This window comes from Gymnoscopelus microlampas (genome assembly GCF_963454915.1).
Source record: "Gymnoscopelus microlampas genome assembly, chromosome: 10".
In the NCBI taxonomy this organism is placed as follows: Eukaryota; Metazoa; Chordata; class Actinopteri; order Myctophiformes; family Myctophidae; genus Gymnoscopelus; species Gymnoscopelus microlampas.
Genome location: NC_139947.1, coordinates 16,622,151 through 16,648,034, shown reverse-complemented (window position 1 = coordinate 16,648,034; position 25,884 = coordinate 16,622,151). Strand labels below are relative to the sequence as shown.

General features: G+C 41.1%; 4 protein-coding genes across 5 annotated transcripts in view; 1 reads left to right on the top strand and 3 right to left on the bottom strand.

Moving 5' to 3' along the window:
* cacna1fa (calcium channel, voltage-dependent, L type, alpha 1F subunit a) overlaps positions 1-1,360 on the bottom strand; it is a 34,812-nt gene extending 33,452 nt beyond the window's left edge. Inside the window, exons 1-2 of the mRNA XM_084069981.1 lie at positions 1,173-1,360; positions 249-354 (exon numbers count right to left, since the gene is read on the bottom strand). Coding sequence (XP_083926107.1) covers positions 249-354; positions 1,173-1,339 — 273 coding nt within the window. The 5' untranslated portion in view covers positions 1,340-1,360. The remainder of the gene's footprint in view (positions 1-248; positions 355-1,172) is intronic.
* A 1,809-nt stretch (positions 1,361-3,169) lies between these two features.
* Positions 3,170-6,957, bottom strand: LOC311053933 (mitochondrial import inner membrane translocase subunit Tim17-B). 2 transcript variants are annotated; one of them, XM_084069739.1, is made up of 6 exons: positions 6,926-6,957; positions 6,351-6,450; positions 6,181-6,244; positions 5,580-5,708; positions 4,646-4,756; positions 3,170-4,483 (listed from the first exon to the last, which is right to left on the bottom strand). In XM_084069739.1, exons 1-6 carry the CDS (start codon positions 6,949-6,951, stop codon positions 4,419-4,421), a joined length of 495 nt encoding a protein of 164 aa, XP_083925865.1. In that variant the 5' UTR covers positions 6,952-6,957; the 3' UTR covers positions 3,170-4,418. The 2 variants fall into 2 exon arrangements, with proteins under 2 accessions (XP_083925865.1, XP_083925866.1); XM_084069740.1 differs by lacking the exon at positions 4,646-4,756.
* A 4,522-nt stretch (positions 6,958-11,479) lies between these two features.
* On the bottom strand, positions 11,480-13,552 carry LOC311054100 (NAD(+) hydrolase SARM1-like; the record flags this gene model as incomplete). The annotated part of the gene is made up of 1 exon (XM_084069980.1): positions 11,480-13,552. One exon carries the CDS (start codon positions 13,550-13,552, stop codon positions 11,480-11,482), a length of 2,073 nt encoding a protein of 690 aa, XP_083926106.1.
* A 2,164-nt stretch (positions 13,553-15,716) lies between these two features.
* Positions 15,717-20,518, top strand: pqbp1 (polyglutamine binding protein 1). The gene is made up of 7 exons (XM_084069737.1): positions 15,717-15,822; positions 16,932-16,999; positions 17,616-17,727; positions 18,427-18,527; positions 19,082-19,270; positions 19,367-19,424; positions 19,647-20,518. The coding sequence occupies exons 2-7, from the start codon at positions 16,933-16,935 to the stop codon at positions 19,795-19,797; spliced, it is 678 nt and encodes a 225-aa protein (XP_083925863.1). The 5' UTR covers positions 15,717-15,822; position 16,932; the 3' UTR covers positions 19,798-20,518.
* The last annotated feature ends 5,366 nt before the right edge of the window (positions 20,519-25,884 follow it).

The following is a 25,884-nucleotide window of genomic DNA, read 5'->3' as shown; positions in this document are numbered from 1 at the left end:
AGGTCCGAGGTACACTCACAGAGTTAAGTTGAGGATTTCATTGAGGAATTTAGAGAGTAGTAGTGTAGATAGGGATCAGAGATAAAAAACAAATCAAATGGGGTCTGTGACCTAGTGCAGATCAAACTGGGGGTCCTTGAAATTAAACAGGTTGAGAATCACTGGCCCAGACCCTCTAAGTTCTCTATTCCAATAACGTGATCTTTCTATGGATGTACATCTGCCCAGGAGGAACAAAAGGAACTCACCAGGTTGTGATTGACCCGGTTGGAGTCGTCATCGGGGTAGGGTTTGGTAACGCCCATGGCCACGCAGTTGGCAAAGATGGCGAGTAGAATAAATATATCAAAAGGCCTGCAGGGCTGCAGTTAAGAATTATATACAGTTGGCTAGTTGTTACCCATCTCTGCTATACTGGGACAGGATAGTGAAGACAGACACGCACAACATGAATGGCAGGGAGAAGGTTCAACATGCAACAAAGACCCTGGAGGCAGGAACTGAACCTGATATACAGAAATTTGCATCAATATAATAACAATAATAATACAAATATGGTCCCCACTCCTTTGGGGTGTTTTTGTCATTGTACATTTGCACATAGATGTAATTTGTCATCTGCATTTACCCATCCTAATATTAGTAGTAGGTAGGCGTTAAGTGTCTCGTTAAGGGACACTTCTATAGACTGGGGCCGGGGTGGCGGACCGGAGACCTTCTGTTTCCCAGACGGCCTCTCTACCCATTCAGCTATAGCCGCCCAGACTCTACAACTCGCCTGACACATGCATATCTGCACCTCATTCATATAAAAGTGTACATATGTACAGCATCATGTCATAAGCACCCCACTTCTGCGTTCACAGCCATCTACTTTGCTAGGGGACCCAATGACACTTATTTCTATTGGAAATCACATAACAAACTCAACTTCAACAGGGACTTGTGGTGGGGATTTACTTGTGGGGGGGATTTTGCCCTAAATTTTATAGTAATACACGCACGCACGCACGCACAAACGCACGCACACACACACACACACACACACACACACACACACACACACACACACACACACACACACACACACACACACACACACACACACACACACACACACACACACACACACACACACACACGCACGCACACACACACACACACATACACACAACAGAGAAGGATATTTCCATTCCACCAGGTACAGCGCTGCCATGCGGATGGGGTTGCTGAGGGTGAGGCAGCAGAGAGCTCGGGGGGCTCTGAGGGCAGACTGCCCAGACTGCATGGCCTTCTTGGCCCCCCCTCCTCTCCTCTTGGCAGAGCTGGTGGAGCCCATGGTGTCCGACTTTCCGGCATCGCCCCCCTCGCCGCCATCTGCCAACAAAAAGGGGTGCACAACCATCATTTAGTTTTTGTTTCAAACACTTGAACTTCGGGGGAACATTAGCCAAAAATAGACAATCGACAATCTACTTTTCTGCACAAAAAAAAAATGCAAAGAGGTCATAGAAAACTCTTGAAAGGGAATCCATTGAAGTTATAATGTCATTGTCAGATATATGCTTTCCAATGCTAAAAAGATAATAATACTAAATCTAAATCTAGGGAAACACATGGTGACCTAGACCTTGCGGGTGCTGTGATGGCTAGGCCATGCACCGCAGCCTGCATGGGTGTGGGTCTTAGACCCCATGCTGTGTTGATGCTAAACAAATTGTGCTAAATCTATACTGTATTCAACACCGAGTGGGAAAGGATTTGACCATGTGGCTACAGGTCATACACAGACAGTTGGAGAACAGGCAGGTATGTCTGGAGGGCTTCAGAAGATAGGACCAGATGTGACCTATTTCTTTATTCAGAGCAGTGTGGCCAGGTCCCCATGAAGTACAGGCATGGACACCTGTTGACCAAGGCCTCATACAGAAGCCTGATGGTGGAGTAATTGTTTATGATTGCAAACAGGTGAAATTAGAGATGAATAGTCAAATTGATAAAGGCCCATAAAATAATATGCAATATTCTGACAATAGTCTATTATGGAGGGCCCAAGTGGGAATAGACATTTTCCTTTCATACATTACAGAGACATTACATCACCTTCACTGAATGTCCACACTACTCATATTTCAGGAAAAAATGATTCAAACATATTCTACTATTGATGCTGATTGTGAACACTACATTTGTAAATAGCCAACTGAACATTTTTCTCAGAGCATATTCACTTTACAGTAGGCTACAGCTAATGCATATAGGCCTATAGGCTCCATTTGGAAGATATGAGCAAACGCTTCATGTTTTCCTTATGAAGGTTAGGTTCCTTATGCATGATGCTCTTGTCTTACAATGTCACATTACCTTTCTTTGGCTCCATGTCTGTAGTTGATTTAGGCTAAGTATAACCTGGTATCACTTCATAAAAAAACATAAACTCCTCAGGGTGATTGTCGTCCGTCCCGTTGAACGACTCGGTCCATTCCGCTGTCGTCAAGTCCAATGAAACGGCCCTATTTACACATTCTTCCACGTGCAGATGAAAACGGCAAAGACTTTAGCCGTGCAAACATGGCTATAATAATAATAACAATAATAAACACGTCGAATATGAAAGTAACCTCCTTCGCATAGGCCTAACGTAGGCTATACGTATCTGCGATGGTCAGTCTTGGGGATTAAACTAATTGAGCCGTTTAAAAGGATGACAGTGGAAATCTCAAGGGAGGGTGGAGGTACAGAGAGGGGACAACCCTACTCTGTGAGACGGTGAAAGCTAAACAAGGAAGAAGAAGAAAAATAACTCGACCTGAGACGCAGAGATTGAACCAAAGGAAAAAATCCTACAAATTCCTTTTCAACTAAAGCTAGGGAAGGTTCCAACTGATTTCAGCACTTAGGACAGCGACTGATGTGACCTCCATGCCATGCAGGACCACTGTAACGACGACAGGGGGCGCACCTCTCCCGTAAATGGCGACCATAGAGCTATATAACATACAGGAGACAAGCACTTCTAGACATAGAAGATAAAACATTTATTGTTCCCCGGAGGAACATTCAGGTGTCATAACAGCAACAACAGTGAGAATGAAACACGAGAGGAACAGATCAAGAACCAAACCAAGATAAAAACACAAATAAACCAAATTGTTATACAATTGTTTCACTTAGATTGAGCCTAGATTATGACATTAGACATATGCACTTGGTCTCTGATAAGTTAACATATGTAGTCTAATAAAAAAAAGTATTCATAAAAAAAATAATAAATATTTTTTGGCCTGACTACAGTCAGTGTAGATAACTTGTTGTAGCTGCTTGGATAAGAAAAATGTCAAAGTAATGAAGTCAGCAGTTTGTATTAAGTACTTACATATTTGCCATTTTCATTTTCATAGTAAATAATACAATAAATGAACCAACATTAGAATACATATTTTGATTAGATACATTTAGCAGCAACATGCCACTATGGCAAACAGAGACAATACATTTAAAAAGTGCTTTGCTGCAATAAGCTGGCGGATGTAAAGATATAGGTTGCAGAGTTCATAGGAATAGCATCAGATACAGATGGCAAGAGGTCAAGGAATGCTGACCGTCCATGTTTCTCTGTCAGGAATCGGATAAGATATGTGTTTTTGTTGATCATCATCTATTACAGTATACTGTATATCTATTTACTGTGTGAAGCACTTTGTAACAGTGCTTTTGAGAGGTGCTATACATATTTTTATTATTACTATTATTATCATTATGATTATATCTAATTGATGAAAGCTGCCAACTGAGAAATTTCTTTCTAATGAACCAAAACAAAAGAATAAGACTTTTTAAAGGATAAATGTGGAATGAGTTTCCTAAACATAGGCCTACATGTGCAGTGTATTAAACATAGGCCTACATGTATGTGCAGTGTAGGCCTGCATGTGAATGTGCAGTGTGATAAACATAGGCCTGCATGTATGTGCAGTGTGTTAAACATACTGTAGGCCTACAAGTATGTGCAGTGAATTTGAGCGTACAATTTCAAGGTTCTTTGCAAGCTTGATTAATAGCTGGTGCATAGGACTGATGGCCTAGGACTAGGTCCTATTATTCCTATAATGTTTTGGGGGTTGGGAAAACAACAGTAGAATCCATAAGAATAACTGTGGTAATACAAATAAATACAATTCTTAGGACTTCATGCACTGTATCATGAAATACTGGCAAGGTAAAGACATTTCTCATTCATTTGCACACACACATACATACATACATACATACATTCATCTCCCAAAAAAAACTAGAATTGAAGGTAAATTCTCCTGAGTTATCGATATAGTGCAAGTTATTGACACGACTGCGTTGCTCCACAACAGTATCTCATCCTAGTGGTGATCAGTGGTGTAGTGGTGACTCCTTAATGTCCTCTACTCCTGCTTCTGACTGCCATCCTTTGGAGCAAGCTGACTAAGATCTTCTGCAAAGGGAGTTGCTGCAGGGAGATAGAGGAGAGGGAGGCAAAATGAGGAAGGACAACTCCTGTGGGTGTGTCAGTATTTTGGCAAATTTATTGTGCTAACGACTGCAAATGCGCTGTTAGATATTTTATAGCATGTTACTGCTATTATAACAAAATGTAGGACACTTCACTCACAGTTCTTTAACTGCTGTGCTGCGTATCTAGTAAGAAGTATACCAACACCCTCAATCAGAGCCAGCAAAATTCCTCCCATCATAGCAGAGCCCATCATAGCTAAAGGTCCACCTGAGAAGAAACAAAACAAACCAGTGAACGAAGATGATGGAAGGTACTGTAGTTAGAATAAAAAAATTGTATGGCTTAACCCTAGTTCAGACCAAAGATTTCCCATGGGTCAGGTTGAAACCTGCAACCATTTGCAACAGAATCCCCAAAACTGTGGTTTGCAACAATGGTGCGAAAAAGAAAAAAAATCCAGCGAGTGGAAGTTCAGTGGACGAGAAAATTGGATGCATCATACCTGTATCAACAGTTCAGGCCACGTTCAAAGTCACTTAAATCACCTTTCTTCCCCATTCTGATGGTTGGTATTGCTGATTGGTTGATTCGAAATTGCGATAATGTGAATTTGGACAGGCGTTCCTAATAAAGTGGCCGGTGTATATTGTATTGCATATATTACGCTTTATTATATTATAGACAACCAACTAGCAATTCCAACAGTCTCTAAGATCTGGCAGTATTTCCAGTTAAGATATCAATGTGTTTTTCATGTTCTATTGTTTTCCTAAACACTTCATAGATTAAATGTGTTGGGATGTCATTCGTGCTCTGACTTTGGAAAGGCATCCCTGCAGGATATTTGGAACGTACAGCAACTTGCAAGAGCGACAGATGAGAAATCATAATTGTATATGTTGTGAAACTTGTTGCTCGACAAGTTGAATCTCATGAAACGAAATCAGCAGGCATCAGCCGACCTGCAACGGGGTAATTCAGACCGCTGCAATCTTTCTCTGAAATGTTCTAAAACGGTTTAGTCCTGTCACAAACCTTTGGTCTGAAATAGGCTTTAGTCTTTAGTTTGACCAAACATCTGAACACCTACTGCGTGCAGCTAGGACTGCCCCAGTCAATGCACCACTTGCTATGGAGTTCCAAGGGTCCTCTTTTCCTCGCAGACGGACCAGACCACAGTCGATGGTGGAGAAGAGCCCACCCCACACAGCAAAGCTACCTGCAAAACCATAATACAGGAGTCGCAAAGTTGATCCGTTTTGGAGAAAGTGTTTACAATTAACACTACTGTAGATATTTATAAGTGAGGGCTTTGAAACAATCATGAATTAAATTATGTAATTACATGAGCTAGCCATGAAGAAATAACAACACTAGTAGCTGTTATGTACTATATACTGTAGCCTACACTGTCTTTAGATAGCCTGTGGTTTAGAGGATGCTAGATGTAATGTTTACCTGGTATCCTATGTCGTTTGAAGGACTCTGCACTCGTTTGTGACCATTTACCGTTTCTGTCAGCAATTTGTCGTTTGTTGACTAGGCTTCATGATTCATCACATCATTTACTCTGATCACTCTGCTGATCTAAGTCGATCTGGATAAGAGTGTCTGCTAAATGACTAAATTGTACATAAACAGCTACATAAAAAAATGAAACATTGAATGAAAACAGAACAAAAGCTACTCACCTCCAATCTGTGGAGCTTTTCCTCTAACAGCATTCACGCTGCCCTTCAACCTGTGTCGAACACCCTGTTTACCAACAACAAAGACTATGTTGTTTTGTTCCCTGACTTTTAAAAGTATGATGTCATTACATCATTACTTGCAAAATGTCAGAGGTGTGAGTGATATTTACCATAGGGGCATTACGAAAGCCCTTGACTGAGTGGAACAACCCTCCACCAAGTACACCCAGGGTGAAGGCACCACCGCAATCATCCACTATCCTCCAGGGACTAGAATGGTGTATGTATGAACACAAAGGTTGATTTAAACATTATAACGTTAAAGGTTGAAATGCAGGATGGACAAGAGTGAAATTAGATAACCATAATGACCTGAGGAACAACATGGTATAGTATATTTGCTTATTTCTGAGCAATAATCATGTCTGTGATATCATTGAAGTCAACCATGTATTATTTATGTTTTCATCATCAGTCATTGTAAACAGTTGTTTGGTTCTACTGTAAATGAAGTAACATTTATTTTAGTTTACCACACTGATCAATAAGCAGCCTTAAGCAGAACACATCCAGTACTAATCATTAGTACACTGTTTAATCTCATCTCAAAGCAGGTCTCATTAAAAAAAAAAGGAATAACATTTAGATATTTACAGATCACAAAGCTTTATAAACACAACACAATGGCTGGGAACAAGCTTTGAAAATTATACACTGCTAATATTAAAGAATCTATTCACTTCACCAGGGTTCACGAGCAAACTCCTCCATGTTTGTTGTTGACAACCAGCACTGACTGACGTCATCATCGTGCGCCACGGGTGGGTTGCTGCAGCAACGTGTGTCAACTGTGTGCTACTTCTTTGCAGTAAACTGCTTTTATATTTGCAGGCAGGATTTCGACCACACCGCAGCACTGATATGAGAGAGTCTTCTTGATAAGGTCTTCAGTGACATCCACTTATTAAACATATGTGGCAGAATATCAGTCTACTATACTTATCTCAGTGCTGCATTCACCACAACATACGAGGCCTACTGGAAAAGTAGGAGTTTTTTTCTGGCACAGCAGGCCTACTAAATTGGTTTGATACATACAAGCTAGGCGACTTACTGTTTCTAGAAATTTGACATTTGAGCAGACAAAAATGACAGATGCAGATTTCCCCATGGCTATTTTTTGGGGTCTTTTCTGTCAATATTTACATGCTCCTCCACTGGCTCAGATGATGGAAAACAACAAAATATGTTACCATAATTATACAGGCAACATACATTTACATAATCATATCACCAGGGGACTATGTTCCAATGCAAGCACTGTGTAAGTGCACTTAACAAATCAATGTTTGGGTGAGCCAGGATTTTCTTCAATTAAACAAAAACAAAACTGAAGTCATTGTTTCTGGAGCCAAGGAAGAATGATTAATAGCACTCTGTAATGTTAAAAACCACAACCCTGCAAGCCAAAAATCTTGATGTAGTCATGGACTAAGATGAAGTCGGCTTACCAACACCATAATATAAAGGACTTTTGTTTCAACAGGATTTGGAAAAACTTGTCCATGCATTTTCTTCAGTACTCGTACTACTGATGTGCCGTGGCAGACCTGTCACTCTTGGTTCAATGAACCCTAAAGTCCAGTTTATAGACGACATACACAGAAATTACCGTTCACATGCGCAAGGCATCTTTATTGACAAACAAGGGAGATTCCCTCTATACTATGTGAATAAAAGAACAGCAAATCAATGATATTAAAACAATACGACCTGATATATCACGAAGGCAATTCGCTCCACATCTAGGTCTGCATGCAAACAAGCGTTCGGTTGAGCGCCTGGAGAATTCTGACCTTCTTATCTTTAGCATTCAGTATATCCAAAACAGTGGATGGCACGTTCGGCCTTCTAATTGGAGTACAGCTACTGTGCTCCACACTCTATAAAGTAAAGGTTGACGGCCCAAGGTTCCACAATGGACCATCACTACACTTACGGTATATATATATATATATATATATTTAAAATATTGTGTTAATAGATTTTTCAAGCAGAGGACAAAACTGTATAAATATTGTCCAAAAGACAATAAATACAAACAAGAATCCATCAGTATCCGCATAATCACCCAAGAAATAAAACACTGTACACATTCAAAACAAAGAATGTACAAAAACACAAATAAAAACAGAAGTCCGATCCTGTAGGAAAAACATGGGACATCAATCAGATAAAACATAGTACCAAATGCCAATACCAGCCTCTAATCTGCAAGAAAGCATGAACACCCATTCACTCCTAGTTTACCTCATTAGCCAGAATATCACCCACATCATTCTGCTGAACAACAAAGTCCAAAAATGGTCCCCAAACCTCTCTAAAAGTATATTATTTACCCCTGACCATGTGGTGATCCTTTCCATTGATAGACGAGATGACATTTCCCCCAGCCATTGCTGGGGAGAATTTCATTGCATGAACATGCTTGGCCTGTTCAGGTTTTTGCAGTTAAAGGCTATCAAACGTTTTGTCTTTTAGGATAGTGAGGCAAATGTACCGATACCATTTGGGATATCATGTTTCATTTTTCATTTTTCCACAGTCCCACAGGCAATGAAACAGAGTCTCAATACTGATTACAATTATAAAGCATTATCTGAATGTACTACTGAGCCTATTTAACTTAACAGGAGTTATATAGGTTCTCATCAACCAGTTGTATTGTAATAACTTAAGCTGGGTATTCATTCACTGTCTAAACATTAGATCTCCCATATTTTTCAAAATGCCTTTCTGACCTCGCAAGTAATCTCAGACAGGTCTGCTTTCTGAACCCAGAGTCAAAACTAAATGTGGAGAAGCAACGTTCAGTTTTTATGCATCACATAGTGGAACAAAGTCACAGAAAACTGCAGCTCTGCTACAACTCTCAGTTCTTTTAAATAAAAGCTGAAGACCTCTGTTTGCCGCTGCCTTTTTCTGAGGTTTGTCTGCAATGTCATTTTCTGAGGTTTTTCTGCAATGTCATTTTATTATATCTAAGCTAAATATAAGCGTACTCTTATTTTCTATTAACTTAATACCCTTAATGTTTATAGTGTAAAGCAATTTCAATTGCTGGGTGTAGAATGGGTGTATAAGTATTGATTGACATTATAAAGTTAAAGGTTGAAATAGAGGATACAGAGGGAAAGGGTCAAATGTGATAAACCATAATGACCTGAGGAATATATTCTGTAGATTCCAGATTTTGTATTTGGCTGCAACATAGTTATATGTCCTACCTCTGTAACACCAACTTGTCACTGGATGCATACATATGATTTATTCAATTGAATTTCACTATGGATTCATATTGTTGTTGAAGAATTGCCCGAACTCAAGATGTGAGAGCCCAAACCTCTAGTTTATAATATTACACCTTTGAATCTGTCAGAAGCAGCTGTCGGAACCTGAGGAAGGCGCCGGGAAAAATAGTTTGTCTATGACATGGTTCAACGTTACGCATTTGTAATTCACTATGGTGGGAAGTGAAGGTGGAGGTATTCACTATAGACCTAGGATAAAAATTAGAAGTCCGCACACTGTGACTTTGCAAAAGCTCCCAGTCAAGGCTTTATTGATTGACCAAACATCTGAACACAGTCAGAATGATTCTGACGAAGACTGTGTTACGTTAATCAATAAAGCCTTGACTGTGAGCTTTTGCAAAGTCACAGTGTGCAAACTTCTATTTTTTTTTTATCCTGCCTTGATCCACTGTTGGTCCTGCACCTGCCGCCCAGTTTTATTTTTTCTCTATTCTCTATACCTCTTACATGCGGTTCAATTTAGGGTCCATTGGACATGTGTTGATTAAAAAAAAAAAAACCTGCCTGCCACAGCACTGGCAGAGACTTTCATCCTTCTTTCTCTCTCTCTCTCTCTCTCTCTCTCACACACACACACACACACACACACACACACACACACACACACACACACACACACACACACACACACACACACACACACACACACACACACACACACACAGAAGAGTATGGGGAACTAGGGCGTTGATCCAATCTATTTTTCTATTTTTTTCAGCAGGTAGTCCTGCGCCTCTTCATGGAGCAGCTCAGAGATGAACATGTATGTGTAAAACCTTTGCCCTGCATTCTTCACATTTTATAGCGCCACCAGGACCTTATGTAAAACCTTTTTTTTTTACTCTTTCAGGTTTTATCCAAATTTCACACAAATCGGTACATATGATTTCTATAGTCATGTGATCAAGACGGATCTGTTTGATTTTTCATATTCCATCCTGATTGGCTAAGATTGAAATCTGAAGTTTACAGGAGTGGCACGTTTTGAACAAATGCCTCAAATCATGAACTGATTGCGGTGAAGCTTTGCATGCACATTCGCACTACGTTGAGAAAGAAATTCCACCCTTTTGACATTGCCCTATTATAGCGCCACCAGGAGGATGATTTTTGTTAAACAAATTTTTATATATATTTTTATATTACTCCTACAGATTTTGTCCAAACATCACGAAAATCACATGGCTCTGGCTCCAACTATTCAAAAGCCTCAGTTTGCTCTGACTGCTCTGAGGATTGGCAGCTGAACAGCAACAGAAACTCTATTCCTCTCATCCTCCAACCAAACCTTCATAACCGTTATTTTCTCCACCAGGCCGAAGGCATGGTGGAGAGTATGTTTTCACTTTGTCCGTCCGTGTGTGTCCGTCCGTATGTTTTCACTTTGTCCGTCCGTGTGTGTGTCCGTCCGTCTGTGAACACCTAACATTGGTCAAGCTTCACGTGACATCACAATATGTAATATAAATAGGTAAGACAGAATTAATCAGGAACAGTACTTTCTTTTACCACCTCGCCTGGCGGAGACCTGTGCTCCGAGGAGCACATTTTCTAGTTTTGATTAATTTTGCTTATGTGCCTTCGTTACACATTTTGCCTTTAGTAATAGTTGATCTCAGTTAAGAGTTCTTAACTCTCTCTGGTGCAATTTTGGTCGGCGTATTTCGCCAGACTGATGTTTGCCAGACCCAGGGGGTCGGCCTACATGAGGCATTTGTCAGTCTGTCCCTCTTTTCCTCTGCACACACGTCATGTGAAGTCCTGCCATTCAGATTTCAACCACTAGGGGTCTGGCAGTACCAGGTCTCCTGGTTCCCTTGTTTCTCCTCAATCTGTGTTCCTGTGTTCACAGGGTTCCTGCTGGCAACAGAATATGTGACACATGGGTGGAAGATGAGCCCTGTTTTATTTGGTGTTGTTGGCAGTCAAGGTAAAACTATTTCTGTTTGTCTTTTTGAGCCATCTTTGGAGTCCAGTCGGTTTTGGTCTTTCAGAAAACTTAGGATCTTCTTAATAGTAGCTTCCTGATACTCATGGGACCACACAATGCCATTGAAGGTTAGGATAGACCTCATGTCCTCAGGCAGCGACATCTGGTCTGGCCATTCGAAATTATCTATGACAGGAACAATGTTCTTCTTTCCACCCAAGGCTGTGACTATCTCCTTGTGTACCCAGTCCTTCATGGAAGTGTCTCCCATGCACTTGTCAAGCGCATTGGCAGACAGGACAAGGATGAAGTTTCGCGCTCGCTGTACACTCTGAATCAGTTTGTCCTCAAATCTGCCAGCCTCCAGCTTCTCCACATCTATGAACACACTGAATCCACGTACTTGGAGGTGCACTTTCAAAAGGCTGGCCAGGTGGGAGCCTGTGGTCCTACGGTAGCTGATGAACACGTCAGGATCTGAAGACTGGGTATCTGTGAGGCGGGGCTTACAGGGCTTGCAATTAGCTGCCAGGATTTTTGCCCGGTGGACACCGTTCTCGACGTGGCAGTCACACTGGAGTTGGTGGTCAGTCAGGTTCTGCACATTGTTGCGATCCACTCCTGACTGAACGAGACCATAGGTATACTGGCGGAAACGGGGGTCCACGTCAGCTAACCAATCAGCCAAGTTGCTTGGGTCACATGTCGAGTAGTTGGCGTATGTCTTTAACACACGCACGTCTCTTAATAATCTCTTGCGAGTGAGGCCCACAGTCATGCCTAGGTCAGTGTTCAGATCCTCATCAGTGATGTTTAGAAGGATGTCTCCGTCAACCTGTAACTCCTGGAAACGTTCACAAAAGGCACTGAAGCCTATCTGCTGGAGCCAAGTCTTCACCTCACCACTTTTCCAGTTGGACACGGATGACAGGATACGTCTTGGCACTTCCTCACCCGTCATACTCAGTGCCCGTTTGGCAAGAGAACAGGTTGTACCATTACTGGAGTACATGACAATCCTCTTTAGGCTCTTCACAGCTCCGATTTCTTGCAATATCTTGGTGTTATGTTGACGGGACTTTATGCTTGCCTCAACACAGAGGTAGAAAGAAGCTATGCACTTCCCCTCTAGTCGTGTTCCATCCAGCAATGGCAGGAGAGGCTGCAGGTCAGCCGCCGTTCTCCCCTGCATGCAATCGGCACTGTCCAGCAAGCTCTGCGCAAACTCATCTGGGTCTAATGATGCAATAAATGGCTCCACCAACTCCAAAGTCCCGGATTTGACCACCTCCTTCTCAATTTCTCGGTTGGCAGCTAACAGAGCTACAGCTAGGCAGGCATAGAAGCGAATGAGTTCATCCTCTTTAGAGAAGGCCAGTGGGAAAAGCCATTCAGGAGCTTGTTTCTCGATCATCAGCCGCTGGCAGCGATGGCCTCCATACATGGCACAGTTGGATAGGGCCACAGCACAATGGCGCAGCACTGTGGGGTCTGTACCTCGGCACCAGAAGAGAAGAGCATCCATGGCACCATTGGTGATGAGCTGTGCTGATGTTTCTTCTGTGTGTTTGAACATATGCTCCAGGATCCCTGAGACACTACGTGCCAGCTGAGTATCTTCCTGCTTTTGGGTTAGGCTGCGGATGACCCCCAGCCCCATGCGTGCCACATAATCTCTGTTCTCTGAAACCAATATCTGTTCCAGTAGTTTTGCTGATTCATAAGTGATCTCTACCACAGGTGTCTGTAGAAGCTGAAGAAGAGGCTGTAGACCTCCATCCAGTCGGATTCTGTTGCAGATCTCTTCAGCAACCTGACGGCCAATGCTGGGTAAAACCCAGGCCTGCTCCACCAGCTGAAATGTTTCCGCGATGGCCCTGCGAATGTCATCTTTATCTGATGTGTCTTTGGTTGATTTCAGTGTCTTGATGGCGAGGTGGAGGGCAGGGAGTGAGCTGTCCAAAACAGCCTGCACGTCGGCATGGATTCCAGGCAACACAGATTTAGGCTCCCCAGATATGAATAGGTGTCGATAGAGCCTACACAACTCGTCCATAGAAAGGAGCATCTAATACAACTTGAAGCAGGTCCACCTCAATAGATATGAGATATCATAACTTAAAGGCTTCCGTGTGCCCAGGGGAGTGTATATTCTATCATGTAACAGAAGGACCTTACTCCTGTATTGTGTCAAGTAGCCTAGGCCCAGTCTAAAGTTATTAAAAGTGACAGCATTCATAAAATTGCATCATTTCTCCAAAATGTCATTTATGGAAACTAGGCCGATACCTGTTGAGAATGCATGCCCCTTAGTTATACAATACTCATTGTACTCATTATCATAGTACTTAGGGGCCAGTGTATAAAGTTAGTACTATGACATCATATTGATGACATAATGGAACTCCGTATATGGGCATTAAATGGGGCACAGTCAGACAGCCCGGGATTTGCAGATTTTGGTTCTGAACAACCGCTGGTCCAACCGAATTCCCACTTGGCACTGCTTGGCCATCATCATCCTTCATTTGGGGAGTCTGGTAGTGGTGTTTAAGACCACACTGTTTGTTTTGGTGCTTTCAGCACCCTTTGGTGGGCAGAGTTGTGGAGTGTGGACACGTTGGTGTCTCTTCAGACTTCCTAACTCATTGAAACTCTTGTCACACCGGGTGCAGTTGAAAGGTTGTTCCCCAGTGTGAAGGCGCTGGTGTGTCTTCAGGTTACTTGACAGACTGAAACTCCTGTCACATTGTTTACACTGGAAAGGTTTTTCTCCAGTGTGGATTCTCTGGTGTGCCTTCAGGTTACTTAATACGCTAAAACTCTTGTCACACTGTTTACACTGGAAAGGTTTTTCTCCTGTGTGGATACGCTGGTGTGTCTTCAGGTTCCCTAAATCACTGAAAGTCTTGTCACACCGTTTGCAGTGGAACGGTTTCTCTCCAGTGTGTTGATGTTGGTGTGTCTTCAGGTTACATAACACACTGAAACTCTTGTCACACTGTTGACACCGGAAAGGTCTTTCACCAGTGTGTTGACGTTGGTGTGTCTTCAGGTTACTTGACGTGATGAAACTCTTGTTACACTCTTTGCAGTGGAAGGGTTTTTCTCCGGTGTGGAGACGCTGGTGAGTCTTCAGGTTACTTACCACATTGAAACTCTTGTCACACTGTTGACAGTGGTAAGGTTTAGCTCCAGTGTGGATATTCTGGTGTATCTTCAGGTGAGTTCGCTGACTGAAACTCTTGTCACACTGTTTACAGTGGAAAGGTTTTTCTCCAGTGTGGAGACGCTGGTGTGTATTCAGAGTTACTAATTGACTGAAACTCTTGTTACATTGTTTACAGTGGAAAGGTTTTTCTCCAGTGTGCACACGCTGGTGTCTGTTAAGAGTACTTAAATGCCTGAAACTCCTGTCACACTGTTTACAAATGTGAGTTTTCTTTACTTCTCCCTTCTGAGTTTTGGTAGACTGTTGATCACTGGATCTTGGTTTGCCTTCTGTGTCTTCTCCTTGTTTCTGGCCGGTTCCAGAACTGGTTACTTGCTGACAGGCTGCCGAGGTGATCTGTCCATTTCTTTGCATTTGGAAGTAGAGGTCTTTGTGGCTCCTCTTCATGTGTTTATGGAGGAAGACCTGAGATGCGAAGCCATAAGGACACTCAGAACAGTAGAAAACCGGAGTCTCTGGAGATTGGGACATCACTCCTTCCAGGAGTGGCGGTTCATCGAAGCTGCTGCTATACATGGAGACAGTGATGGGGATGGAGTTATATATAATCTCTCTCCTTCACTCGTTCGCACTCTTTCTCTCGCTGAGGACACTATCTCTCGGAACAGGATGAAGTGGAAATCTAACTACATTTTCTCATTTTATATAAGCTGACAGCAGTGTGGCTCTGCTCTGACATCACTCAACAAAGCAAATGTTGCATTGCATTCTAAACAAGGCGATCAACGTGACATCAGCAACCTGTTGTCAGGCGGGGTACTGTCAACAAACACCTGCCCGCCCGACTCCGAGATCCCAAAATAACTCTCCCAACTAAAGACGTCATATTTTCTGACGTCATAGATTGGTCTCCAAAAGTCTTATAACGGCTAAACAGTGCGAGTCCCAGACTCATGAGAACATACATTTTCCCTCCTGCCTTCGGCAGTTCGGCACTCGGCCTGGCGGAGATGAAGAAAAAAAAAACCTTACTAGATGTGTGACGTCATCATTGTGCGCAACGGCGACGACGCTGTTGGTCTTGAATGAACCGTGTGTGTGTGTGTGTGTGTTTAGTTACATTGTTCTTCACGGTGTGATCGTTTGGTGTAAATTCATTGAATAAGGTAATATGTTAACCTTTTATGCTTTATTACAGCACATCAGTTCATGAAGATATTCTATCACGTGATAATATTTACCAATGAACAGAGAGAGAGGTGTGGAACATGTCTTCCGGGGTGTTTGTCCTGTGCGACGCTCTTCAACGTGTTTTATTTTACAGACTGATGAAGGCAATCATATACTATACTGTATACACCAAATACTACAATAGAATCAGAGGTGTAAAGTAACTAAGTAGGCCTACATTTACTCATGTACTGTACATAAGTACAATTTTGAGGTATTTTTTACTTTACTGGAGTATTTCCAATTTTCTGTACTTTTACTGCTACTCCATTACAGAGACAAATATTGTACGTTTTACTCCACTACAATTATTTGAAAACTTTAGTTTCTAGTTACTTTGTATATTATTACAAAACATACATTAACCATTTAGGCCATTTGAAAATAGCAGATCTACAAGCTCTCAATGCCTGACACATTACGAGTTTGTAGATCTGCTATTTTCAAAAGATTTCCATTTATACCGATGAAGGCAATCATTTAGTATACACTACTAAATATTACAATAGAGTGCATATTTTAATGTGCTGATAAAGCTGCTTGTAGTCCTAGAATGGCTGTGATATTAACACTTCATGCTAAGTTGCTTGCAGCTAAGCCAAAATGGGGCTGCATACTTGCGGCTAATTGCTGCTAACATACAGGCCATGGCTGTTTCAAAGTATGCAAAACATTATAGTGTTAAGAAGACTACCCAGTCCAGAACCAAGCTGCATAGCCATAAAGATACAATATAAACTAAACATGTGCAAATGCATAGCATATGGTGGGAAATCAAAACTAAACGCCACCACCAGACAAATGGTGGAAAATGTTGGCTTTTGGTAGAAAGTATGTCAGCAAAACTAGCCACATTAGAAGCATGTATGTATATATGTATGTATGTATGTATGTATGTATGTAGTATGTACCCAGTTTACTGACAAAACGTCCAGATTCACTGCTGAATTTGAGTAGGAGCTAGGAGGGGAAGGGAGGGAGGCAGTTGAAAATGACTTTGTTGTCCTGCTGTTTGCATCTGGTCTAATGTTTATCTTCTCTGCAGGATGCCTCTGCCTCCAGCGTTGTTGGCTCGTTTGGCCAAGAGAGGAATTGTGAAGCCAACAGATCAAGGTAGCCAATATGTAATTACGACTTTGGCTGTGTCAAGACCGGCCAAATCAGATATTTGGCCTATCCAGATTGTTTAGATCAAGTCTGGTTAGATCAAGTCTGAACAGCAACACAACACAATGGAAACAGACTTTTGCTTATCAGATTTGAACCACGTCTCTTAAGTGGTTTGAAATGCGATTTAAAACTGATGTCTAAAGCTGTGTCTGGGGACCTAAGACACTGAAGCCTGATTTGTACTTCGTACGACGGTGTCGCTCCGTGAAAATAGCAGATCTATAAGCTCACAACTTGTTGCGATGCTACACGTTGTGAGCTTGTCAATCAGCTATTTTCGGCGAGTGACACCATCGTCCGACATAGTGTAAAGTATTACTGACTCCTATGACATTAAACCGCTGACACGGCAACCAATGCAGATAGGTCGACGATGTCTGAATACACAAATCCAATCTGATCACTTGCAAATAACTGTGTGGACAATCAGTTAGTCCTAAAGATCAGATTTGAGAAACTAATCGGATTTACCTGCGGTCTGATAAAGCCTTAATGTGTTAGGCTACATGTAAACATAACATTTACCTTACATTTGATGATTTTGTGCCCATCCATCTAGATGGTGATGAGGAGATCATTGCAGAGGACTATGATGATAACAACGTCGATTATGAGGCCACCAGACTAGAAAGTTTACCACCAAACTGGTACAAAGTATTTGACCCTGTTTGGTAAGTGACGGCCGTATATCCTTCATCTGATCACCATAACACACTTTTATAAGCAGACAGTGGCTTTGCGCACAATAATTACTTTGCATGATGAGAATGTTGCCAATTGTTTATATTTATTTCGTTTTGGATTTTAGAGCTCCATTTAAGTTTGGTTGGTCGAGTTAGTTTTCAAGGCACATTTTAGAGTTTTCGTTTTTCTTTTCTTTAAATTACTAGTTTAATTTTTGGTTTTATTACATTTTAGTTTCATGCTTGTCTTTTGTATTATCATTTCTCATGTATGATTAAATAAAATGAATTAAAGTTAAACAAAAGTGTCACATAAAACTCTTTCAAACCTGATATATATTACATTATCATAACTATGTATTTTGAGTGGCTGACTTTCCTGTGTGAAAATAGCTAGTGACATTGACCATTTTAAACATGTAGTTCTATTTGAAGGAATGTGTTTGATCACATCTTTTAATGACATCAAACACACGTTATAAGGCTGCAAATTGAGAAAAAGACAAACAAGTGCACACACAGCTCCGTATAGAAACAGCTTGATAGAGGCCAAAAGGTTGGTGAGGTTAATAAATCATCTATATGGAGCTGAATGTTCTGTTATTTGCTGTTTTCTTGATTGGTATTCACAGCGTAACCAGCAACTCTTACTGCTGTACCTTCATGACTGCAAATTACAATCCACAGTTCCCTCCCTTACTACTGGAATGTGGAAACAGATTTGGTGGCCTGGCTGTCCCCAACGGACCCAACTTCTGTCATAACAAAACCTGCCAAGAAGCTGAGGGGTATGACCTTATGAACTCATTCATACTGCAAAAACAGATTATTTTGATTTGAACTGCATTACATGTCTTTCCCTCAACCACAAGAACTGCTACTCATCACAGATCTAGTTATTGGCTGAAAGTATTTCAAAAGGTTGTGAAATGTTTCAACTTTCCAGATATTGGCAATGAAATACTTCAAAAATTTTAAGGATTTTATTACAGTAACTAACAGTGACACTTGGAGCAAAAGTGTGAGACAGAGCTTAGTGCTTGAAACTTCATGGAGCTGTAATCAAGTTCTTCAAACAGGAGCTAGTCGATGTTGATCTGCCTAGTATTTCTTGGTCTTTAATTACTAGGAGGATTGTGATCATTTGATTGTGAACCACTGAAACTCTTTATACTTTGTTGACCAGGGTCCCCCAAGGGGTCTATACCTGGTCCAGCTCCTTGTGTCTCTCTACACCAAGTCTCTTCAGTGAAAATAGCAGATCTAAAAGTTTTAGGACATGCCCAGAATAGGGACGCTCGGGTTCATGTGGTTAATAATATTGTGTAACCTGTTTATCCAGTGGAGGGAGCAGAGGACAGAGTGGAGCGGCCATTTGAGAAGCCAGACAGAGACATAGGGCGGGAGAGAGAGAGGGAACGGGAGAGAGAACGACTAGTAGACAGAGATGACGGCAGGGAGAACATGAACAGAGCAGACAGAAGGAAGCAGAGGAGAGAGGACGTCGCTCCCTACAGCAAGAATAAGAGAGGTAACGGTTACATCCATGTTCTGCTGAACAGCATGTTTTCAATTACTGTGAATATTGTATATATTCATACCTGAAATTGTTATCTCTGTATTTCAGGAAGAAAAGATGATGAGATGGACCCAATGGATCCAAGTGCTTATTCTGATGCTCCAAGGTAATGAGGAACCTAGCTGACCTCATCTCTTTTTAAAAACTATTTAAAAAGCTGTTTTATAATGGTGATGATATGCCCAAATCATTAATTGGTTAAAGGTAAACGCATAAAGTATAGCTTGATGATGAAACCACAGCATGCATTATAATAATTTATTAATCTTGGCACAAACCTTTTGACTAGCTGGCATACTGTATGAATACCATCCTCTCTTGGTTATAGGGGCACGTGGTCCACTGGCTTGCCCAAGCGTAATGAGGCCAAGACGGGTGCAGACACCACAGCGGCAGGGCCTCTGTTCCAGCAGCGGCCGTATCCCAGCCCAGGTGCCGTCCTCAGAGCCAACGCAGCAAATAAACCACCGCCGGAGTGACCAGAACTTGAAGAACCAACAGAACCATGACTCCTTTTTGTTAAAGCTAAATCCCTCAATTTTATGTCCGTTGTTTTCCTCACTGTCAGAGAGTTCATTGCAACCATAGACATAACGTAGATGGCACATTGACAACCATAGACATACTATACGTAGACGCTACATAGGCCACTCGGGTCGTACATCACCGTCATAGTGGCTGGGGAGTCTGGCCATAACCACCCCACTGTGAACAATATGTCTGTTCTATACAAGTACCTAAGACTAAAACATGTTTTCTGTTTTATAATCATTGCTGTTAGATAAGGTGTTTTGATATCAAAACCCACATTTTCACTTTTAATTATCCCATATCCTAACTGCAAGTCTGACATGTGTAACAAACCAAGCCTCTTGAGAATTCATCCGAGTTATGATTTAAATTGTGGTTGGACCTCCTGCTGCAATAGACACACATGGTGGGTCATACATGCATTTTGCATTAGGAAGCACGGCCACAAAGAGCAGCGGCCAATGCTTTAACTTGTATATTGATAGACGCATCCGCGCTCCTTTAAATAACTTTGACATTGAGTAGGTGTCCTACCTGACAAGGGTGTAAATGTGTCTCAATGGAAGAGTAGGGAGACCACCACTGCATATGTACTAGTTATATCGTATTAACATACTTGACACAGATTTGTTTAAATGTTTTGTTCATTAAACTGACTCACAGATTGTTGCTTTGATGGGAATTCCTTATTCTGAAGCGTCCAGTATATTCATACTGTGCAATAAGCTGCACTATGTAACTTCCCTCTTCTACCCTGGATTTGAACCCGGTTTCTGAAATCTTTACCATTGAGCTAATAGAGCCTGCCTGCTTAGAGGATCTATTTAATCTCGACAGTCAGATCCTGTCTAGGTGAGACATGGCATTTGACACAATCTAAATGTCTCAATAAAAGAGCAGGCAGACAATACAACCACCCCAATTTATATTGTACTAACATTCTACCATACATTTTATTCATTAAAAGTTACACAGTGCCGCTTTATTTTTTAGTACAGTTGTAAATATGACCCCCTCTGTATAAATGACCTTGAAGTTGACTTACGTCATTGTTACTTTTGACCTGAGGATGGATTTTGCTAATAAATTGAAGATTGTGTAAAACATTTAAAGAAATTCATTTTTATTCGCATCAGATGGTACATTGTATAAAAACATCATTACGAAAGTGCAATACCACAAAACACTATTTTGACTTTCCTTTTTTTTAATGGAGGGGAAGGGAGATGAAGGCAGGTCAGTGGTCTACGGCTCCAACATAGTGACAAATATTGTCATAATCGAGGGTGAAAACCTTCTCTTCATAGCGGTCTAATTGTACCATGGCTTTGCATCGGTCCCTGTCACGCTGCAGAATACGACCCACCTAAAAACACATGGCGATACTGTCAAAAGCAAAACATCTAGCGCACAGTAAATTAATGAACATTACACATAAGTTGAAAGAACGTTTATGGTTAAGTTCTATATTCTAGTCAGGATACCAATTTGATCCAATCAGAAGAGAGAACCCCACAAAGATAATTATCAGCTTTAATTTTATACTGTTCCAGTTCTAATTTTGTATGCTCATTTTTTTTGTTTCATCACTTCCAATTTCACTTTAATTTATATCGTATGAGTTCTCTCTCCTGGTTGGATACAATTGAATTTTTTTATTTTATGTTTACTTAAGAGCTAGAGAGACACTATAACAATGATAACTCGAAATATAGAGCTATATAACACTTATTTTAAACAAATGCATATAATTACACCCCTTTTATTATTTTTTATTTTTTTCACAAAATAGCCAATGTACAAGCTATGACATCCCCAAAACAAGGACCCCAGGTTCAAAGTGGTTAAATCCCAATCCATAGAACCACAGGATCGTCTGCTCACCTGTCCCCTGTGCTCGCCCAACACCACCATGATGCTATCAGAGTCATTCTTTGGCACGATGGTCTCCAGCATGGCATGTTTCACATCTACAACATCATACATGTTGGGTTAATAAACTCACTTCATAATAACAACCATTGACTACAAGCAATAAGGCTTTTAGGTGGTGATGTCCTCCTCAACTCACCGTCCAAGAATCTGCCGTCTTCAGTTCGACACACGCACGTGTCCGGCGTCAGGACGTCCTCTATACGCATCTGTGGGAAAACAAAAGAACAAAACTACTGTATGTCCATGCAAAACTTAAAGACCAGCTTAAATTAATTAGTTGTACACTTTTATGGGGACATTGTAGTTAACAATAGATGCCAAAAAAACAACATAATTACTTCCTGTTAAACAAAAACATAATGTAATTAAGAAATATATCGATATATATTAAGAAATAAGCTTCTCGACTATTTATGTAATCGAAAAAGTTATTAATAGAATAATAGCCAATAAAATAGTCGATAGTTGCAGCCCTCCCCTAATCATGTGATGTCATGTTTTGGTTTATCATGTAATATCATGTTTTGGTTGATCGTGTGATGTGATGTTTAGACGTTAATACCTTTGCATTGTAGTACTTTCCCCCTTTGAAAGTCTTGTCTATAAAGCGGACTTTCAGGTCTCTCTGGAGCCAGGAGGGGGCAGCAGGGGGTCGCCGTGCTTCCTTCACCGGGGGCTTCTCTCTGGAGACGACAGTTTGCATGTGCTCAATTATGCATTAATATAACTTGAACACTAGTGTCCCTACTCTGGGGCTAACATTTGGGGAAAAGAGCAGATCTACAAGCTCACAACGTGCTGCGATGCGTTGTGAGCTTGTAGATCAGCTATTTTCGCCAAAGGAGATTTGGTGTAGAGGGAAATACTAGCTGACCTGGTATAGAGCCCTGGGGGACCCTAGTCAAGCATACAGTGGTTAATCAAATTAGGCCTTAGTCTAATAAGTCAGTTAAGCATTATAGCATTTTGCCATCATCTTCTTGGTCTTCATCACTACGCCAAATTGTATACAGGTTGTAACAAACTAATGCTATGTTCAATAAATAAATCTAATCTTCAATGGCAAATCTGTTTTGTATTCTAAATAAAATATGAACAAGCACACATTGAAAACCTTACATCATTTATTGAAAGCCTACCTTTCATGACTCGACTCTCTGTGTTTTCTTTTCCTCTCATCTTTTCCTCGATCTCGCTCTCTGTCTGATGACTTGTGTTTTAACCTATCGTCCTGGTTCCTCTCCTCTTTCTGCTCCCTTCTCTGTCGCTCCTTATCTCGTTCTTTCTCCTTCTCCCTCTCTTTCTCTTTCTCCCTCTCCTTCTCCTTGTGGGCGTTACCGAGGCGACCTGTTTGGCACAGAAACACAGCAGCATTGCAGCATTGCCTCCTTTGGTTTTGTTACAATGTATTAACCGCTTAAGCCCTATATTTCACAAAATAGGGGAAATAGCGATCTACAAGCTCAAAATGCACTGATTTTCGAATAACATTTTTATACAGACATGCCCAGAATAGGGATGCCAGGTTGAAAGTGGTTAACGTAAAATAAATGAGAAAAATAAAAGCTGAATTGTAAAATGTAACACCATGCTGCCTGCTAAGATGTTTTCATGGCATGGCTCTGCACTGCAGGAGGCTGGCCGTATAGAAGAGGTCCGTCTGTGTGCCCCCCCCCGTAACTAATCTCACGAACCGCTGGACTAAAGTAACAAATGACTTGTGTCAGTAGGCCAAGGACATCAGGTTGAAAGTGGTTAAAGAAAAAATATAAACGCTGAATTTGTCAAAACACCACGCTGTCAAGTTAGATCTTTTCTGCCTTATCAGACAGCATTTCCCCAGTCATACTTTACAGAAACGTATGCAAGGCTTTACAGTATGTGCCACTGCGTTTGTGAAAATCAAAGCTTTGTTTGTGTCCCATGAAGGATCAAATGTCGCTGGGCTGGAGGGGGAACAGCCTTCTTCCAAAACATCCTCAATGTGCAGAAAAGGATGCCGATCCTTAATAATTAATCAGAATATTTAAAAAGGAAGAGCAAAACATCATATCTATGTGTATGTATTTAATTGTTAAACGATACCAAGTCAGAAAGGTAATTGATCATAAATGTAGTGTATTAATATGTAATCATTTCTTTTTTACTTTTAACTCATTCACTGCCTGAATTTTTTCTGTCCGCGTTTGCCCACTGCCAAGATTTTTCATTGAAAAAAAAAGTACTCAGGAGGCGAGATACAGAATTTTTAAGTTGTAAGTTAACAAGGAAGTGGATGGGAGTCTAGATCTTCGAAAAATCATATCTCCTTGGTCTTTGGGTCAAATTTTTAAAAGTCGTTTTAGTCGTTCTAGGCAGGCAGGGCTTATGGGACAAAAGTCGTTTTAGTCGTTCTTAAAAGCCTTATCCTTAAATTAGACACCTAAAAACAAACATATAACACATTTTAAACCAAAATTATGCTAATTTATCTATCATGAAATCATTTTGAAATGCATAATAATGAGTGTAATTTTCTTACAATGATTATGTCACATGAAATGTGTTTTGTCTGACTGATTACTTACTGAGGTCTTTGCTGTATTTGGCATATTCTTTGCCATCCACCAGTTTTAAAGCGTACTGACTGATCGTTGCAGTTTGACCACCGATTGCGAGCTTCACCATAACGCGCGCATTGTCTGTATCCAACCCCTCGATCTGCAACACACCAACACATTTACATGACATGAGAAATGGATCCGACAGAAGAACAAATAAAACTGTGTGTTTACATGTACACGGAAGCTTAATTCATACATCATCACGCGATGGTGTCGCTTGCTTTGGATTTATTTGGACACGCTTTTTACTCAATGCGTCTGAATACTTAGTCATTCAAAGACGTGACACTTCAACTGATGTATATGAAGTATTTACAACAAAAAAAAGGCATGTTTTACCAACAAAATAATAAATAATTGTAAAACATGCAAACCAGCGTTAATACCTTAACCCCACTAATACTATGCATGTCAATGCTTCAATCCAATTATTGCCATAACCTGTTGTTAGCATCGTTGGACTGTATGGATTTTATGGGTCAATAGATGCAAATAGATGCATGGACAGTACATTACCTTTCCATACAGGTCTCTGTGTGCCCCAGACTGCACCAGAACATAGCCCCCCGGCCCCAGTACCAGAGTCTCCTCTTTATCCCTCTCCTCGCCAGGCTTGGGGGGCCGTCGATGTTTGCTGGGCTCCAGGTCCTTGATGGCCGAACGATCGGCTCCCAGACCCAAACCCTTCGGTCGGAGCTGGTGTTCAAGAGGCTTCACGTCTCTGTATCGGACAGGGAGCCACAGCTTTCGATCAATAAAACGGACAGCTGGACATGGGCAGTGATGTAAAAGGATTTCAATGGATAAAGACAAGACTTGAGGCAAAACATCCAAACATCCTGTCTAGAGGACATATTTTTTAGAATGAACATGGTTAAAATGGTTCCACATTATAATGTAATTTGATAATTAGGGTCAGTTTCATTACATTTTTTTAAACTGTTATTTTGTATTATTGCTACAATCCTGGACTTAGACCCTGGTGTCGGGTAGGACACCTACTGGTTGACAATGTCATTGTCAATAAAGTTATTTGAAACAGATGGCACACAAGACTGGACACTAGTATATTGTAGTTTGGGCATCGTTGCAATTACTCCTCTCCGCTTTTTGTTACTGGTAAATCTTGAAATATCAATGTGGCAATAAACATTCAGTTCTCAGAGGAGAATAAGCAGTACTGTAATTTGACAAGAAGCATGTTTTTTGTCTGAGTGAACACTCACTGTTTAAAGGTTCGTCCAATTCCTTCCCCTGCCTTCCAGCCCATCCCCTTCAGCATGGCCATTCCATAAGCCTCAACTGGAACATTCTCATAATCTGCCTCTGTAGACTGGCGCACACACACACACACACACACACACACACACACACACACACACACACACACACACACACACACACACACACACACACACACACACACACACACACACACACACACACACACACACATTCTATATTCAAAAGTTACAACCCACACATTCTATATTCAAA